The following is an 18982-nucleotide window of genomic DNA, read 5'->3' as shown; positions in this document are numbered from 1 at the left end:
TTTATTTCACGATAACAATTTACGATTTCACTTGAAAAATTGAAATAAAGAGGAAAGATTGCAGTAAATTTGCAAAAAATATGGGGTTATATTAGTCTTTCAATTAATGAAATTAGCCGTTTAGACTTTAGAGTATTTAATGAAAAATGCTCAAGCCCATCTTACTAATATATGTTATATATACTTGTCTTCTTCATTAAAACATCGTATATTATATGAAGGCCTACTGCCGCGTGCAGGCTTTGCCATCATTGCAAGAAATTGCAGGAGAGAGAGAGAGGGGTTGGGAGCCCTCGCTTTTTGCTGTAGAAGTTGGGGTTTTCTTTTCTCTTCATTTTCCTTGATCTAATTTACAATTTCAGGCATTTGGAAGAACAATTCCCCACTGCGATCTGTCTCGAATAAACATTTACATATTTACTTACAACAATGGTACCCATCTTTTCTTGTCTGTTTTAGTTTTATATCCAGAACCAGTTGTGATTGGAACTGGATTTTACATTTCTAACCATCTTAATGATAGATTGCCGATATTCGATTGAAACAGGAAGTTCAGAACTTTATTTTCATTCTACTGTTATTTTAAGTGGTTCATTATCGTAATCGTCTCATAACTAGTGTATAATTTTATTTTTTATTTTTATTTTTGAATGAAGATGCGATCCTAAGGTTTGAGTTTAGTGCAGTGAGCGTGATTGTTAAATATATGATTACACTGATTATATATTTGAATTTGTTTCCTGGTTATATGCATTCCTATGAGGTTTTGGTCTGTGTGATGATGACGGGTTTAATGTTTTGATGTTGTTGAAAGGGTTATGGAGCACAATCTGCTGAAGAAAAGCAAAAACTTTTTAAATTATTGAGGAATCTCAACTTTAATGGGGAGTCTGGTTCTGAACCATACACACCACCTGCTCAAAGTTCAGGATCTGCAACTGACGGTTTTTATTCCCCTGAACTTAGAGGAGAATTTGGTGCTGGGCTTTTGGATCTTCATGCTATGGATGATACTGAGCTTCTTTCTGAGGTATAGTGCTCTATGATTTGACATATTTTTCCCTATGAAGGCATGCTTTCTTATCCGGCTTTCCTGTTTTTCTTCTGCACCGGAAAACTATAGTTATTTATCTCTATCAATTAAATTGTAAGACGTGATTAATACATCTAAATATTTTTGCAAAGACAATAATTGATGTGATCATCTTATTTTTTTATATTCATGATTTTGAAAGAATTGTATTAAAAGATTCACATGCATGTCTCATTCATGAGAGCGTTTAATGTGTTTGCCAGAATCACCATCTGTTTGATTTCTAACATCCTGTGGTTAGAGAAATTGTGGGCCATTTCTTTTTCTGCAAAATGTGTTGATAACCTGGCATGAGAATAACATTTTTTTTATGAATAATGTTCCATGCCAGTAATAAATTCATGGGCCCCATTGTGAAAGGTGCAGTTATTTTATTACTGGAATGGAACATTATCATTGGTTCCACAGCCCACTGAACAGCCAATGCGTTCAGCTAATCCTTGCTCCTTTTAATAGGGCTTTAGCAGTTTTGACACCCAGATACTTTGGTACTTCAATTTTTAGTTTAAATGTCACATCTGGCACTTGGTCCAGCCATGTCTTTTCCTATCTGGGTAACATATTTTAGCACTAAGGTGCAAAATATTTCTGACCTAGGCTGTCTTTGGTTGGATGTAAAATATTGTCAAGGATGGCTACTTTGGGAAAGGATTAATTTGTTTCTTGTAAAACATGGGAGGAAGCAAAACTTTTTTATAGTAAAAGACAGTTTTCATTAAAATAAAAAAAAGAGAATCATGAGGAGGGTGATAAAATATGGGAGGAAGCAAAACTTTTTTTTTATAGTAAAAGAAAATTTTCATTAAAATAAATAAAGAAAATACATGAGGAAGATGATAAACATGGAAGAAAGCAAAACTTCATCCCGACTTGAGAGTACAAATTGTACAAAATGACTTGTGTCCATTTTAGAAGTCATTCTATTTGGACTCTTGAATAAGATTGCGGTAACCTCTTAGAGTCTTACTGCATACTGCATTTCTCTCTCTCCAAAGCATTAGAAATTTAATTTCATAGAATTCTCTCTCCATGGAAGTGTAAAACTTGGGGTTCTAGCCTCTTACCTTATTTTCCAAGTTAGTTTCAGGATTGCAATCAAATATTAGAAATTCTAATAGTTGGTTGTTTTATAGGCTATTGTTTTCCCTACCAATTTTCTTGCATGTGAAAATATTGTTTCCAATTATATGTAACCCTAATGGAAAATGGTAGCAAGTATTCTGTCCCCAAAAAAGTTACCGTGTGTGGAGCAGGAACTGGAGTGCATGTAGGAATGGAATTATAGTGGTGCCAAATTAAGCTCCTAATAGCTGGAGTGTCTTGGGCTTGTATAGATATGTATCTACTTACATATTTATAAAAAAAAATGTTACTTAGATTATTTTTCACATTTGTATCAAGAGTGACACTGCAAATAGAGGGAGGTGAGGTGGAATGCTGTATATAATAATAGTTTGACGGAGAATAAGGTTCAATGAAAGGAAAAGGTGGCACAGTGGATGTCACACCTTTGACTCAGGCTCACTAGAGTGTCTATGTTTTCATATCTTTTTAATATGCCCTTTTAATTAGATGCATGTTAACAAAAACATTTAGACTTTTGAAGCCATACAATTTGAAATATTTAGAATTGTGTTTTTTATTTCTTCAAAAGTGTTGTTCAATTATTGTTCCCTTTCTCTAAGGGGTAGGACTGGTGATTTAAACGTGAAACATGCCCATGTATGAAGTTTCTTGTTACTAAGGGTCAAATTAGCATCTACTTATCTGGCTTTTCCAATCAGCAAAAAGTGATATACAAAAATTTTGCAGGGTTACAATATTTGGTAACTTTTCTACATGACCTTTTATTAAGTTGCAACTCTGTCTATATGTTTGTTCTATATTATTTTAGGCTCCCCGTTTTCCTTTATAGGATTACTTATATGAAAAATGATCACTTTATATGAAGATTTTCTTACTGATGAAAAACGGATGCCATTGTATTTACAATGAATTGGATAAATTTAGTGGTTGCACTACAGAACAATTTTCATGTTTTCACTGCACAATGAATTATTTCTGGTGGTACCAAAAGTGGCAGGGAAGGTATTGGATTGGTTGTGAGAGTAGATAATGGATAGGGGTGGGAAAATGTCAGAATGAAGTGCTGCAGGCTTTTGTTTAATATCAATCACATCATGTTATCGTAACCTTCCCAAGGTTTCTTTCAAAAGGATGAATGCATTCATACAGGAACTACAGATTGTTGAGGCCAGTAAATCCATAAAAAAGGATAGTACTATGAATTATGTGCTTTTATTCTTCTTGAATGTTCACTTTATGTTTATGTATGATATTTATAGTAAATGCATTTTGTATTACAATCTTTCTGGACATATATAATAAATTGGGCAAATTTCTTAAACTACCCCTAAGGTTTAGGTAATTGACTAACTACACCCTTACTGTTTCAGTATTATCTTTAAGTACTCCTACTGTTTCTGACAATTGACTAGCTCTATCCTTACCATTATCATCCGTTAATATTCTGTCAAATTCCATACACACGTGACACCATGTGACGTATAATTTTTTTAAAGCCCAAATTTACCCTTCTCTCTCTCTCTCTCTCTCTCCCCTTCTTCCCTTCGTTCTCTCCCCTGTTTCATCACCACCTCTGCAACTTGTTGCGGCAGCGGATCCCTCCACCTCCAGCCTCTCTCTCTCTTTCCTTCTTTCCCTTCTACAACTCATCTCAGATCTGTGAGGAACCCAGATCTGAGAGATACTTAGATCCACCACTTTTGCAACTGTTTTCCCCATCACATCCACCTCCAATCCTTCTGCAACTGTTTGAATATCGAGGGTTTTGATTTTTTCTTTCAACAATCTTAGCGGAAGTTTTCCCACACAAATTTGTACCCCTCAAGAATAGCCTATGTGTCTGTAAGAAGCAATTTTCTCCTGGGGAACGTTCCCGAGCAGATTCTATCTTGCCAAAGCTTGGAGCTTCTGGATCTTGGTAGTAATTCGTTCATTGGATCTCAGTAGCAACACAGGAATCAGAGACGGGATTCATCCACAATCGCATCAAGTTGCCTGCAACACAGGAATCAGAGATGGGTTCATCTGCCTTTGATGATTTGCGAAGTTCTGAGAGCCTTGGGACCTAGTTTAACTGTTTCCTTCCTTGCAAGTCTTTGTATATGAACAGAGCAAAATAGAAGAAAAGAGAGAGCATAAACTTTTCTTTTACTTCTTCATCTTCTTCTGTTCCAACGGTTGCCAGTAGAGGACAATCACAAAAATCCACACGAGTCCCTAAAGAAACATTATTCCGTCGTACTGTTAGTTGGAAGTTGCAGCAGTAACCGTTACAGGTCCGTGGACCATGATGAATATCATTTTGAGATAGGAGTCTCTTTCTCTCTGGGCTCGAGAGCCAACTCCAGCTGCAGAGAGAGAACAAGGGCGACATCTAGGAGATTGAGGGCGAAAACCATCTCCCATTCCTATGATTGTCCTTGAAAAATGGAGATCTTGGACGCTTCTCAGCAACCAAACTCGGAGGAAGAGATTCTAGAAAATAGCTTTTGTATATTTCTATTATGTTTGTGATAAACAAACAAAGGTTGAGACTTGAGACTTTGAGTTTGCCTGAGGAAGAGATTTCAAAATGGGTTGGGGCTTGAGACATTGAATCCGCCTGAGGAAGATATTTGAGTAAACAGGGGAACTCCTTACCGGCTTTTGTAGAGTTCCATTAGGTTTGTGATAAATAGGAAACAGGGGTTGATACTTGAGACGTTGAGTCCACCTCCGTCAAACTGGATTGATTCCTAATGTTGTTATGAAATTGGGTTGGACTGCCGTGCTATGAGGAGAGGGAGAGAGAGAGGGGGGGGGGAGGGAGAGGTGGGCTTCTCTTTGATGAATTTCAGATGGGATTATTGGATTAGAGCGGTGGGTTTCTCTTGATTTCAGCTTTTCTTTGATTAATTTCAGATGGGCTTCTCTTTGATGAATTTCAGATGGGATTATTGGATTAGAGCTGTGGGTTTCTCTTGATTTCAGCTTTTCTTTGATTAATTTCAGATGGGTTTATTGGATTAGAGCAGTGGGTTTCTCTTTGATGAATTTCAGATGTGCTTAAAAAACACTCAAGTTTTTTAATCCTTAAACTCTCAAGTTTTACATCTTATTCCAGATGGGCTTATTGGTTTTTCTTTGATGAATTTCAGTTTTGCTTTTGCTTTTGTTTCCTGTTACTTGATCGGATTGTAGACAAATATGTGAAAAACGGTCGAACCCTCCTCGCGACTCAGGAGCAATTGTCACTGGTGGGCAGTGGAACAGGGGAGAACAGAGGCAGGGAGAGAGAAATAATCCCTTTTGATGTCCTCGGATTGAAAAACATCAATTTTTCAGTGTATCATTTAACCGATTTCGGGGCAGGATCCCAGAGATCAAAACCTGTAGTGATCGACTGGTAGTTTTTGACATTTCAAAAAACGAGTTAAGTGGGCAGATACCTACTAGCATTGCCAACTGCAGAAGCTTAAGGGTTTTGGATCTAGTGTCTAACATGTTGAGCGGGAGTCTCCCAGTGGAAATTGCAGACTTAAAGAGGTTTTCTGTTCTCAGGTTGGGTAATAATGCCAATGGTATCGCAGTTAATGAAAATTTGTTGAAGAGAGGTATTGCTATAGACCCAGCATGCCATAGATGTTAATATCCCTCTGAATCTATACCACATGTTTTATTACATTGTCACCTAGCTCGGGCAGTTTGGTTTGCGAGCCCTCTGGGTATCTGAACAGACCTTTTGAATCTTGTTTCTATTTCTGATTGGATTAAAAGTTGGTTTGAAGAGGTCCTTGAAAATCAGGAAGCTAGTAGAAAACACAATGCTCTCAAAGCAGCGATCTGCTGGCAACTCTGGCTGGCCCGTAAGGAATTGCTTTTTAACAATGTGTCTCAGGAGCCTGGACACGTTCTTTCAAGGAGCATTGCATTATGGAGAGAAACCCAAGAGCTAAAAACTAATCATTCTTTTCCTCCAACAGAGCCAAGGCAAACACTTAGTACCTGGACACCTCATCATGGCAGTATTAAAATTAATTGTGAATGCTTCCTCTGTTTCTTCTTCAAGCAGTGCAGACTTTGGGGTAGTAATCAGAGATGCGAACGGTTCCCTCTTAAAAGTGGTGGGGCAGAAGACAAGTTGTCTTTCAGTTGAAGATGTAGAGAGCAGAGCTATGAGGCTTGGAATTATTGAGGCTAAACATTGGGGTGTTATTAGTGTTGTGGTGGAGTCTGATGCTGCGGGGGTTGTTCAGCAGATCAACAATTGGAATCAGAATGTGGCATCGGCTAATAGAGTCATTATTGAAGATATCTGTAAGCTTCTTGATCAAGAACCCAGACTTGATGTGTGCATCACTCATATTACTAGGCTGGAAAACAGGATAGCAGATATTGTTGCAAAGAAAGCCTTGCAGAACTCATTCTACTTTTTCTGTAACTGGGCTTCATGGATTTTAAGTGCATCGGAGTCTGATGTACCCTTTGAGTTTCATCATCCTCCTTGAGGATCATTCGTAATACAATCTTCTCTTCTTTACCCAAAAAAAAAATGTTGGGTAATAATGCCATTGACGGAAGCATCTCGCCAGAGCTTGGGCGCATTGATCAGCTTCAAGTTCTCGGTCTGCACAACCTTCGCCTTGCTGGGGAAATCCCTAACGATCTAAGTAATTGCAGATTTCTTGCTTGAGCTGTGAGTCTAACATTGACCTAACAAGTTAATCTGTGTCTACATTTTCTGTTGGAACTGAATTTGAAATCTCAAGCTCTTATTGCAGGGATGTTTTTGGGAAATGGCTTACAGGGAGAAATTCCTCAAATAATCTGCTTCCTATTCTAGAAAATATAAAGAAGAATGATGGGCAAAATAGTCTTTTTAATCCATCTGTCAATTGTCGGTAAAGCTTTTTAAGAAATTTCCTAAACCTTAGGGGTAGTTTAAGTAATTTGCCCTAATAAATTTTAGTATGATTCAGTAAAGCTTTTTTATCAAATACATGTGAATTGCCATCTCCTGTTGGTAAAATGGTATATAATTTCTGAGTGTAAATGTGTTTTTTATCCTTTCAGTTCTTTCTTTGTTGATAATTTTATGTATTCCTGTTGGCAGCATGTTATGTCAGAACCCTTTGAGCCATCACCTTTCATGCCATCTTTTACAAGGGGGTTTGATGACTTTGATGGAATTACTACCAAGCGATCAAGAAGCCAAACAGAGACCTCAACAAGATTGTCAACTACTGAAAAAGAGACTAGCACAAAAGAGAGCAGCTTAGCTAAGATTAAAGTAGTGGTAAGTTAGTTCTTTTATTGGTAATGTTTACTTTGAGAGATTTCTGTTTCTTATAGTTTCTTTTTTGGTAACCTCTGTTTCTTAGAGTTAGTTAATCTATCTTGGAACACAGTTAGTTTTCAGTACCTGTAACTAGTCAATTCTATTGATAACTGTTTACTTTTTCAAAGATTTAATAATATTTCTTATGGTATTGGGTGCCAGTCAATCAATAAATTGCATGATTCAAATGATAATTAGTAGATTTTTCATTTTTCCATAAAAGGATTCTGTAGTCAAATTTGAATCAGAGCCCTTGTTGAATTGCGAAATGTGTTGTAAATCATGGGGGTTCCAACAACAGAAGATTTGTAATTAGGATATGCTTAGATACATTGTGCTCCCAAGCAAAGTTAAATTTGGTTATAATCTTTTACTAAGAAACCTACATATCTGCAAATATGTATGTGTGTTGCGCAATATGACAAGGCAGTGAAGGTACCACAAATAATCCCTTCTTCCCCTCTCCTTTTCTTCCTATTTCTTATTATTCTTGATCATTCTTCCTTCTACAGAGTCCAACCTTATTCATGATGTCAGAAAAGAAGTTGTCCAATGCTCATTTCTTGAGTTGGATTCTATAACTCTTCTTTCAAGCTACAAAGGAGTGAATGGGGGAGGAAGAGAGCCTAAAATCAGTTACCCTTGGGGTTTGAATTGGCATTGCATCCAGATTTTCCCTACAGTTTGATTCTAGCAAAAGTTTTAGGTTTTTGGTTCATATTCTTTATGCAGTTCTTCTAATCAGTTCTACAATCCAGCCTTATTCTATAAGATGATCCCAATCCTGGGATATCAGGCAGTGGGTTTTCACAGAATGGTCAGTATCTCAACAATTCAAGTTTGCGACCTTAGAATCCAAACTTTACAAACAATCTGGATTACTAGTTTAGGGATGAAAACTGCTTCTTTAGAGTCTTGAGAAACCGATGCCCACTTGCTCTGAATAAGATAAGGGAAGGTATTGTTGAATGGCTAAAGAAGGGAGGAGTATCTTGGAATCTAAGGAATGTCCTTAGGCGTTTCAAATGGCACTCTTGGGGCATGTCTATTCAGGTTAATGGGGTTAGAAGATCTGCCAAAAGCCTGGCAGATGGTCTAGCTAAGCAAGGGGTTCAGAGACAGAGTATGTTTTGGGCTCATTTGTAAAATGTTTTGGGGGTCTAGACACCAAGTGTGTGTTGTATTTTCCACAATGTCTTGCTTCGCTGCTTTCTTTTAAATTTAATAAATTCTTCTTATGAGTTATTGATCGAAAAAAAAAAGAAAAAAGATAAGGGCAGTTATTTTAAGAAAATTTCTTGTGTTCAGCTGGAAAAAGAGACTTGGAAAACCTAGTCTATCACATGCTTGCAAGGTCCGAAGAACTTGAGGGATTGGTGTTGACACAAATTTCATGTACTGAATTAACACAAAAATATGGAGACAAGTTACAAAATGAAATTTGTAATAAATAAAAGGGAAAATTCCACTTTAGTACCCTGAACTTTGGGGGTAGTGCCAAGTTAGTACCTGAACTTTCAAACGTGTCACTGCAGTACCCAAATTTTCAAAAAGTGTCAAGTTGGTCCAAAACCGTTAACGGACATTAAGTATCATATAAAAGGACAAAAATGCCCTTCACATTATCATCTAATTTTCTTATGATTGGTATCCGATCTCTAACCAGGAACCACCTCCAAGATTGACTCTTGATTCATCTCACCACGCAGGTCCTCTAGTTTCCCGGCAATAATCTCTGATTATATGGAAGAAGGCACAACTAGTGGTTATGAGGCCCTCTACCGAAACCAGTTCCGATCACATGAAAAAACGATGGATTCTGATTTACCGTAAGTGAAAAAACAAGATACAGCTAGTAGTTATGAGGTCCTCTCCCGAAACTGCAACTATGGGCACTATAACCCTAGAACCCAAAAATTGCCTTGCCATTTGCCACTATGCTATGAATTTCACTACTTTTCTGTTGGTTTGGCAATTCGCTATTACATTTTTTTTTTTTATGGATTTATACAACTGAACTGATAATGAATTCTGCTTGACATCCTTCGTGCTCAGATATATAATAGTACGTCAGGAAATTTTAAATTTCTATACATGAAGTTGATGGGGCTAGCTTTAAGAATTTATGGGTATCACGGAAATTTTAATCTCGAAAATTTTGAATTGATCTGCCTGTTTTCCTTTAGTTCTTGTATTGTGTCATCGCGTGATATGGGACCTCATAATTCTAAAACCCAAACCTAGAAGAAAAGATGGGAAAAGAAAAGACCAGAAAAACTACTGCCAGTGCCATCTGGTGTTTGGTGAATTGCCGTGTTAGTGCTAGTTTTTGCCTTATTAGTGTGTTATGAGGCCCTTTCAACAATTTTTGGGTTCTGGGGTTACAATGGCCACAGTCCTAGCAATAATCTCTGATCTCATGGATGATGGCCAATCACATGGAAGAAGGCGTTGTGGTAAGTTCTTCCATTATTACTTATACTCTTTTTTTGGGGGGGTTAAGGGAGATCGGAGAGTGAGCCGGTGAGGTATTTCATATTTCCTTGGGGCGTTGCCGTTTCCCCCTCCCTCCCCGTTTTGGTTAGGGGTGGGCCTACCATCTAAAGGTGGAAAACAGTGAATGGTGTCTTCATTAGTCCAAGATCTCAAACACCTCAACTGGTTTGGTCCCAAGGTAGAAGAGAATGAACAATGTCTCCTTTTGAAGGGTAGTTTTGACATTTTCAAAAATTTCTGAAGCTTCCAAAGTCATAAAAAGTATATAAGAAATGCAACTGGTTGGGCTATCACAGACATGGTAGAAGTCCATAAATACAATTGGGCATGCCATTCTCCCATCATTCTCCAATAGAAGTTGATAAAAAGAAACACAATTCTCCAATCGTCTTGGAGAAGTAGAATAGTAAATATGGAACAGCCATCGACTGACAGTGCCGGAATGTCCACATGATAAAATTTGTAAAACGGTTGTAAGTTTTCACCTCACTGTGGCATTCCCCATCCTACTTCACTCTTATGGACTCCTGTCCTTGCTATATTATCTGTTACGCTGTTAGCAGACCTGGGAATCCAGCTCAGCAAACAGTCAGATTGGGGGATAAACCTACTAACCTAGTTTGACAGTGCCTCTCTAATTAGAGATCTTAGAAACTAATTTCTCTCAACCTTTTGTTTCAACTAGCCTACTACCAAATTACTATTTGATGTTGACAGTTTCTTCCAACAACAACCCAATTCCAATCAATTCTATACACTGGTTTAGCCCATGAGAAACTGCCAATAGTTCAGCCTCAATGAGGTACCAACTGTAGTTGGGCCTGAATACAGACCGAAGTATTACCATCATGTCTCCTAACAATACTCTCTATTCCTGATTGACCTGAGTTACTGAGAAAGCTTCCATCAAAAGAAAGTCACCACGTGATTATGGCTGAGGTGGCTGAATGAATGACTTATTGCCTAGCCTTTTAGTGGACAAATTAAATAATAGAATAAACAACAAAAATAATTAAATAGTAGATTTTTGGTAATTATTTTAAATAATAGAACATTTAAGAGTATATTAATCAATCGATCTTCAGTTTCAGCAATTAAAGAGCTGACAATCTCCTTAATTATTCACTACAGGACAAAGCAATAAGTCATTCAGTTCAGCTGCCTCAGCTGTTAAAAAAAGGCCCTTAAGTTTAGAGGGTGAGCATAAGTATGAAAGAGTTATGATGGCCAGATATGGATAGAGACACAGAAATGGATATGGATACAGGTGTCCCATGTAATATTCTTATATCATGCGTTTAGATCTAGTTTTTAAAAGGGCTTTCAAAAAAAGATATAGTTTTTAAAAACTAAATGTTAATTTCTAACATGTGCAGATATTTTTATAGCATAATTGTTGAAACATGCCACTTTACAATTTACATATTGTAAAAGTGGTAATGCAATAGACCACACCTAGAAGCATTTAATCAATATCTGGTATCATATCTCATAAGTATCAAATACGATACTGGTATGCTAAGCATGTATAGGTATCATAGTAAAGGAGTAAAACAAATTTGGATTGTTTTGTTGACCCTTAATCCTTCATTTTTGCCTCTAAAACACCCTGTCCCCATCTCTTTTCTAACTTTTTAAGGCAGGTTTTTATTCTCCTTTGTTGGCTTATCCTTGTCAAATGAATTAATTCTTATGAATCAGAAAATGGGGAAAGGAAAAAGAGAGGAGACAAATGATATTCTTGAACTTCTGTATACGTGGATGCATGAATGTAAATGCCGACCATGCTTAGGCCTTGCGATAATGGCTTCTGGATTTTATTTTTCATATCTTGGTTTATTATTCCATTAATTCAAGTTATAGTTGGATCAATTAAAGAAGACCCTGAATCTTGGATCTGTCTTCATGTTATTAGGGAGTTGAGGCCATTCTCTGTCTACCATGAACGTCTTATTTAAATGGATATGTAGGTATGCTAACTCCTTGATAGATTCTCTTGCTAGAGGAGTTAAAGAGGAATAATTGTATGGGAGACCTGCCCTGGAGTTTAGGTTTATAGCAACTAGTTGAGTGGCATGTGCGTGAGAAGAGAGACAAGTAGAAGTGTAGAATGCAGAGGGAGGAAGGTAAATAGATTAGATTTTTGAATGGTGGTCTGGACGTTAAGCCAAGACAAGTATTGGCATTATGGCCTCGTTCATTTTCCAGGAAGTGGGGGCAGGTAAGTTGGTGGGTCCTATGGAAAAGAAATAAATCTGTCCGTATTTTAGTATCAGTGGGTCCCATGGAAAAGAATGATTCCCAAGTGGCTCATTTACCTGGGAAAGTAATACCCCCCTAAGACTTGGATAAATCACTTACCCATCTGCACTAAAAATTGCTAATACGTGATGGGACAAAATTGTCCACAGTCATTGTACAACTTTACATGGGGCATGATGTTTGATTGGGGCAGCTGTCTGGACAAATGCATTTACCCAGGTAAATGACTTATCGAGACGCGAACGAGGCCTATATACTAAAGATAGGGCATGATATTTGATTGGGGCAGCTGGCTAATCTCAGCTTAGTTGTCTTCTGTATTTCTTGATTCTTATTTCTTACAAATTAATAACATTGCTTCATTGGTTACTGATAAAGAAAGATTGTACTGTTCATATGATTAAAATCAAATAATATGAAATTTTACTTTTAACATATATATGTAATTTGAGATATTCTAATATTTGGTACTCTAATATTCTTTTTAGGTGCGCAAAAGACCTCTAAACAAGAAGGAATTGTTTCGGAAGGAGGATGATATTGTAACAGTAAATGACAATGCATACTTGACTGTTCATGAGCCCAAGTTAAAGGTTAGTGTTTTTCTGCTATCGTGGAACACATTACATGAACAGTCAAACCTGTATGGTTAATGCATAATAAGATGTGTGGTTCATGTTAATTTGATGTTGAACTAACTAAATTCAACTCTTGTTCACCTTTTCTTTTTTCTAATACAAATTAGTTACTCTTTTTGTTTAAAAAAAGCTAAGTTAATTCTTGACACCAGGTAGACTTGACTGCATATGTGGAGAAGCATGAATTTTGTTTCGATGCTGTTCTAGATGAGCATGTCACCAATGATGAGGTAATAATAGTAATGTTGTCAGAGATTCTAAGTTCCCATGCTACCCTTTTTCATGTGAGTAATGTCACATCTTATTGGTTTGATTTTTCATTTTATCTTGCTTGGGACTGTTTATCTACACCATCCTATTTTAGTTTCATTTTTGGTAACTGATAAAACTAACCATTTTGAATCATAGGTTTGATTGCCTCTGATTTTCTCATTTAATTGCCTTTAACCTGCTCATTTAGTTTAGTACATTTTTTTTATTGCTTCTAACCTGCTTGTTTGAACAGGTATATCGTGTAACAGTAGAGCCCATTATTCCTACTATTTTTCAACGAACAAAAGCTACATGCTTTGCATATGGTCAGACAGGTGCGTAGAGATCTGGATGTTTCCTTTCTCATATTGCACTCTGGAGTGGTGCCTGGCTTGAGTGAATAATATGAAGGGTCAGTGACCTGTTGCATTCATGATTGGCAGACTTTTTGTTTCTTCATTATTTAGCTATCTAGAAACAACTAATTTACTTCATTTTGTGCAAGAGCAATGATATGGCGATAGAGCATTATCAAATAAATAAATAAAATAATAGGGTGATAGAGCATTATAAAAAATAAATAAATAAAATAATAGGGTGATAGAGCTGTTTTTCCCTCTTATGCTGCTCTTTTCAAGTAATAAAATAATAACAACTGGTTCTATTTTGTATCCTTCACAACCCTAGCCACCTTAGCTCAATTTCATCAACAATGTTGTATTGGATCAATTGTCTCCTGCAACTTTAAATTCTGGAAAATTCTGAACCAACTGTCATCATGCTAGGCATTCCAGCTGCAGTGTCTTTAAAGTGGAAAGTTGGTAGAAATAACACTACTTGGTTCTGGTGTTGCCAAAATTGTACATTCTTGTACCTTCACTCAGCAATACCAGAGCCAAGTAGTTATTTCTTCCAACTTTCCACTTTAAAGATACTGCAGCTAGAATTGCCATGGTTCCCTTCATCAATTTGAGCCTCTTCGTAGAGTCATTATCATCTAAGCCTTGTCCCAACTATACAAGATCGGCTACATGAATCTTGTTTCCCCATTCTGTTCTGTTGCCATATCCATTGTTAAATTATGACTGCTTAAATCATTTCTTACTACTTCAACCCATTTCCTTTTCAGTCTGCGCCTACTCTTCTAGCCTCTTGCTAGAGTATGTACAAGAAAGAAAAACAAGAGATTGCATAATTGTACTATCTTAAGAAGACTCAATAACTCCTAAACTATGTTATGTGCCTTGGGAGAACTCACCCCTAAAAGCTAGCTGCTAGAGGGAGGGAACCCAAGCACATAAATACCCAACAACAGCATCCCGTACTACCTATGTGGGATACCTCACATTAGCATCCCATACTACCAACATGGGACAAATGGATCGCAACGTTCCACCATGCTCCGCAGTCCCGGCGTCCATGCAGGCTGGCTTTGCACTAGTGCACCTAGTCCCAGCTGAACACTGCAATACCAACGTCACCACCTAAAGCTAGCCGTTAGAGGGAGGGAACCCAAACACATATATACCCCACAACAGCATCCCATACTACCGATGTGGGATACTTCACATTAGCCATCCCATGCCACCAACATGGGACAAATGGATCATAACAAACTACTTAACCAACGACTTGGTGACTTTAAACGCAACCAAACTATGACCAGACAAATCAAACTCTTAGGCTGGATCCCACAAGTTTGTAAATTGGCCAAAATACCCCTGCTGTCTAAAATTAAAATTATGCAAATTTTCAAAAAGAAACCATATTCCCTCTCACTTAGTACATTGGTTTGTTGAGATTTCTTTATAAACTCTCACCCTGCCTTAGAAAGATGTCTACAAGAATTGTAAACATAGCAGTGTTCCTGAAACTTTTGCTATGTATTGTGATGATGAAAATTGAAATATCTATATACCATAATTTTCAGGCAGTGGCAAGACATACACCATGCAACCGCTACCACTAAGAGCAGCAGAAGACCTCGTCAGACTGTTGCATCAGCCAACCTACCGTAATCAGAGATTTAAGTTGTGGCTTAGCTATTTTGAGATTTATGGTGGGAAACTCTTTGATCTGCTCAGTGATAGAAGGTCAGTCTTCCTTTCTGCTTTTGGCTTTGGTGCATCCTTTTTATGTTGAGAGTTCAGATACAAAGTTCTTTTGAGCAGTTATTTGTCTTGATCTTTTATCATTTTTTTGGGGGGGGGTGTTGATGCTTGGGGTGGTTGAGGTAGGTGCATGGAAGTGGAATAATGCCCAAAAATCTAAAATGTCCTTTAATTTTTCTTGGTAAGCAAATATCTGAAATATTCTAAATATTTAACCAGGAAACTTTGCATGAGAGAAGATGGGCGACAGCAAGTCTGTATTGTTGGACTGCAGGAGTTTGAAGTCTCGGATGTACAAATTGTTAAAGAATATATTGAGAGGGGAAATGCAGCACGAAGTACAGGCTCTACTGGTGCCAATGAAGAATCTTCAAGATCACATGCTATTTTGCAACTTGCTATTAAGAAGCATAGTGAGATAAAAGAATCAAAAAGACACAATGATGGAAATGAATCCAAGGGTGCAAAAGTTATTGGGAAGATCTCTTTTATTGATCTTGCTGGTAGTGAACGTGGTGCTGACACTACTGATAATGACCGACAAACAAGGTATGTCTTGGGTTATTTTACCCCCTCCCCCACCCCCCAAAGAAAAGAAAATAAGCTTGTCTTTGTTGAGTTTCCTGTAAAATGGAATATTTCTTCCTTCTTTTCCATTTTCATTTCTGTTTTATCTGTGAATTTATGTTCTGAGGTTGTCAACTTGTTTGTGGACTGGTCTTCTGATTATTTTTCAGATATTCTACATTTACATTTTAGTTCATTACCTGCTATATTCACTGAACACATTGTGTACTTGTTGGCTAGACTACAAGAACACTTTGTAGATGGCATGCCATTTAATGCATATCCAGGAGGTGGTTTTGCAAGTAGATTGATTCCAACATGCAAGGACTTTAATCCAGTCGAATACATTTTCAATTTAGCAAAACAAATATAACATGTTGCTCTGTCAAATAAAGCAATTGTTGTGGACATCCTACAGCTTTTTGATTTATGAGATGTTCAAGGGATTCTCCTCTTCTTGGAGGACTTGTACCACCCTTCTTTGTCTAATCCTTTCTAGACCATCCTATATCCTAGCCGCTTTTTTTATGTATAAGATCTCCAAGGGATTTCTCTGTCTTTTCAGGGCATGTACCACCCTGCTTTTTTCTTTTCTTTTCTCTTTTTCTATTCCTTATTTCTAGACCTCCCTACAATCATTTATACTTGTCCCAAGCTATGATTTCAGATGTCTTCTTTTTACTTGGATAACTGCAGGATTGAGGGAGCAGAAATTAATAAGAGCCTTTTGGCCCTCAAGGAGTGTATTCGTGCTCTTGACAATGATCAGATTCATATCCCATTTCGTGGAAGCAAGCTCACGGAGGTTCTCCGTGATTCGTTTGTTGGCAACTCAAGAACTGTGATGATTTCTTGCATTTCTCCAAATGCAGGGTCCTGTGAACACACACTGAATACTTTGAGATATGCTGACAGGTATGACTAGCCCAAATGTTTCAGTGCTTCTACAAACAATGTGTTTTGATTCTTTATTTTTTTCAACTGCTTCATAAAAGATGACTTTGATTGGACAGGGTCAAAAGTCTCTCCAAGAGTGGGAATGCTAAAAAGGATCAGGTCCCAAGTTCGTTACTTGCTAGTAAGGAATCTTCATCAACACCATCTTTGCCAGTGTCTGTTGAGCCAGAGGATGGTTATGACCAAAGCCAAGAAGTGAAAGTGGTGGATATGGGTAGAAGGGTTGGGGAGAAGGAAAGCTCCTACAATTCAACTTCTGATTTTGACAGGCAGCTCTCTAGTATGCCACCGAATTTTCATTTCAATGGCAGGGAGGAAACTGGGGTAACTTCTGGTTCTCTGGATAGGGAGAGGATTGACACGAGAAATACATTTGGTGGTAGCACCAGTCATAAATCATACTCTACTCAGAACACAAATGATACCCCCGAGGAGGAGAAAGTGCAAAAGGTGTCTCCTCCTCGTAGAAAAGTTGTCAAGGAAGAAAGGTCAGTGAAGCAAGGAAACTGGCCTAAAAGAGATGGCACTGTATCCGACTTGTCAACAAACTACAAGCAGCAGAATACATATGATTCGACTGGAAGCAATGTTGCAGCAAAACAGTGTGAAGCTGAAGCTCCTTGTCATGATGGAGACATCAACGCAATACTTGAGGTAAGATAGTTACATCATGCTCACCAACTCACCATGTGGAAGCATCTTGTAAACATTAAGAACTTACTGTCTGTTTGCATCATGCTCACCAAGTCACCATACAGAAGCATCTCGTAAACATTAAGAACTTACTGTCTGTTTGCTGCTGCAGGAAGAAGAAGCTCTAATTGCAGCTCATAGAAAAGAAATTGAAGATACAATGGAGATTGTCCGAGAAGTGAGTCTTTTTTCTGTGTGATTGACCAGAACTTTTTAACTTGCAACTCAGTATTATTAGTAATTCAACTATAAGCCCTTGCATATAAAATAGCCATCTTCCAAGCAAATTGCATCTTATTGTCAGAATACAGTCTGTAATTCCATGTCCGAGAAGTTGTTTCAGTTCTATATAAATTTGCAGCATGTGTTTGTCTTGCCTCATTTCCCTTTTTTTTTTTCATTTTTCCATGATGAAAATGTTTTTCATTTGAAATTTGTTTGTTGGATTATATATAATATTCTCTCAAAAATATTATATGTAATGTTGATCTTTTATGGTTTTTCTGCATTTCAGGAGATGAGACTGTTGGCAGAAGTGGACCAACCTGGTAGTCTCATTGACAACTATGTTACCCAGTTGAGTTTCGTCCTTTCACGCAAAGCAGCTGGTCTGGTTAGCCTTCAAGCTCGCTTAGCAAGGTTCCAGCATCGCCTGAAAGAACAAGAGATACTGAGTAGGAAGAAGGTTCCCCGCTAAGTCGGTTCTGTAAGGTTCTCCACCCAAGGCCTCCTTTGCTGGTCGTCTTATCTCAACAGTGCTTGTAATCCCTTTTTCATTGTGTTACCTCTTGTTGCCATACCACTGTTATCAGTTGTCAGAAGGTTTCGTCATATCTACAATTGCTACCCTTCCCCCACTTTTTTCTTCCTGGGGGAGATGTCATATAATCTGAATTTCTGCATTCTAAGCAAAGGGGTTGTATTCTGGAGGTGTTAGGACTGTATGTGGCTTCAGCATCATGATGCTCATCAATTTGCAACAAGTATCTGGCTTTCTGCCCTTGGAGAAACCATGGTTGAGTTTTGGAATGTCTTCCAAGCAGATTGTTGTGTAAACAAATGTCATTTTAGTCGAGAGTTTCGTATGTTATTACATTTTGATGGCTCCAAGGAAAATTGGGTTGTTATTGTTGGAATACAAGTTCAACAGAGCAGAGACCAAAACAAAAAGTGAATTTGTAGGCAATTTACCGAGTTCCTATCTGTTACTGGAATTATACAAAATTCTATATCTAGATCCTGGTTAACAAAGTATCTAACGAAAGTAAAAATTTTTCATTTTTAGATGGTGAACACATCACTGTAGATCATGCATACATGATACAACCAGGTATTACCCTCCCAAAATTCGGAACATTGTGAAAATCTTCTTTCTCCGGCTTTCTAGTTTCCATACCTCTAAAGCCAAGCATTTTACCAAAACAACCCAGTAGAAATGCGTGCATTGCTCTTCTCCGTTCATTTTGTTTGGTATTTTGTGAGGATAAGTTGGACAACTGAGTAATTAACT

At 37.6% G+C, this 18982-nt stretch overlaps 1 protein-coding gene across 1 annotated transcript; it reads left to right on the top strand.

Moving 5' to 3' along the window:
- The first annotated feature begins 203 nt into the window (after positions 1-203).
- Positions 204-18658, top strand: LOC148867514 (kinesin-like protein KIN-13A). Its single transcript, XM_088979295.1, has 11 exons — positions 204-1030; positions 7272-7454; positions 12743-12847; positions 13045-13122; positions 13398-13479; positions 15075-15237; positions 15475-15804; positions 16519-16737; positions 16836-17433; positions 17585-17650; positions 17987-18658. The coding sequence occupies exons 1-11, from the start codon at positions 1004-1006 to the stop codon at positions 18167-18169; spliced, it is 2034 nt and encodes a 677-aa protein (XP_088835421.1). The 5' UTR covers positions 204-1003; the 3' UTR covers positions 18170-18658.
- Positions 18659-18982: the final 324 nt, after the last annotated feature.

This window comes from Nelumbo lutea, chromosome 3, assembly GCF_056320005.1.
Source record: "Nelumbo lutea isolate HS-2025 chromosome 3, American lotus-T2T, whole genome shotgun sequence".
Lineage (NCBI taxonomy): Eukaryota > Viridiplantae > Streptophyta > Magnoliopsida > Proteales > Nelumbonaceae > Nelumbo > Nelumbo lutea.
Note: the sequence above shows the minus strand (reverse complement) of the source record. Positions and strands in the feature narration are given on the sequence as shown.

Coding starts and splice junctions, on each gene's coding strand:
- LOC148867514 (XM_088979295.1), top strand. CDS start 1,004: ATGGATGATACTGAGCTTCTTTCTGAG. Junction 12,848..13,044: donor TTCATGAGCCCAAGTTAAAG/GTTAGTGTTTTT, acceptor TCTTGACACCAG/GTAGACTTGACTGCATATGT. Junction 15,238..15,474: donor GATCTGCTCAGTGATAGAAG/GTCAGTCTTCCT, acceptor ATATTTAACCAG/GAAACTTTGCATGAGAGAAG.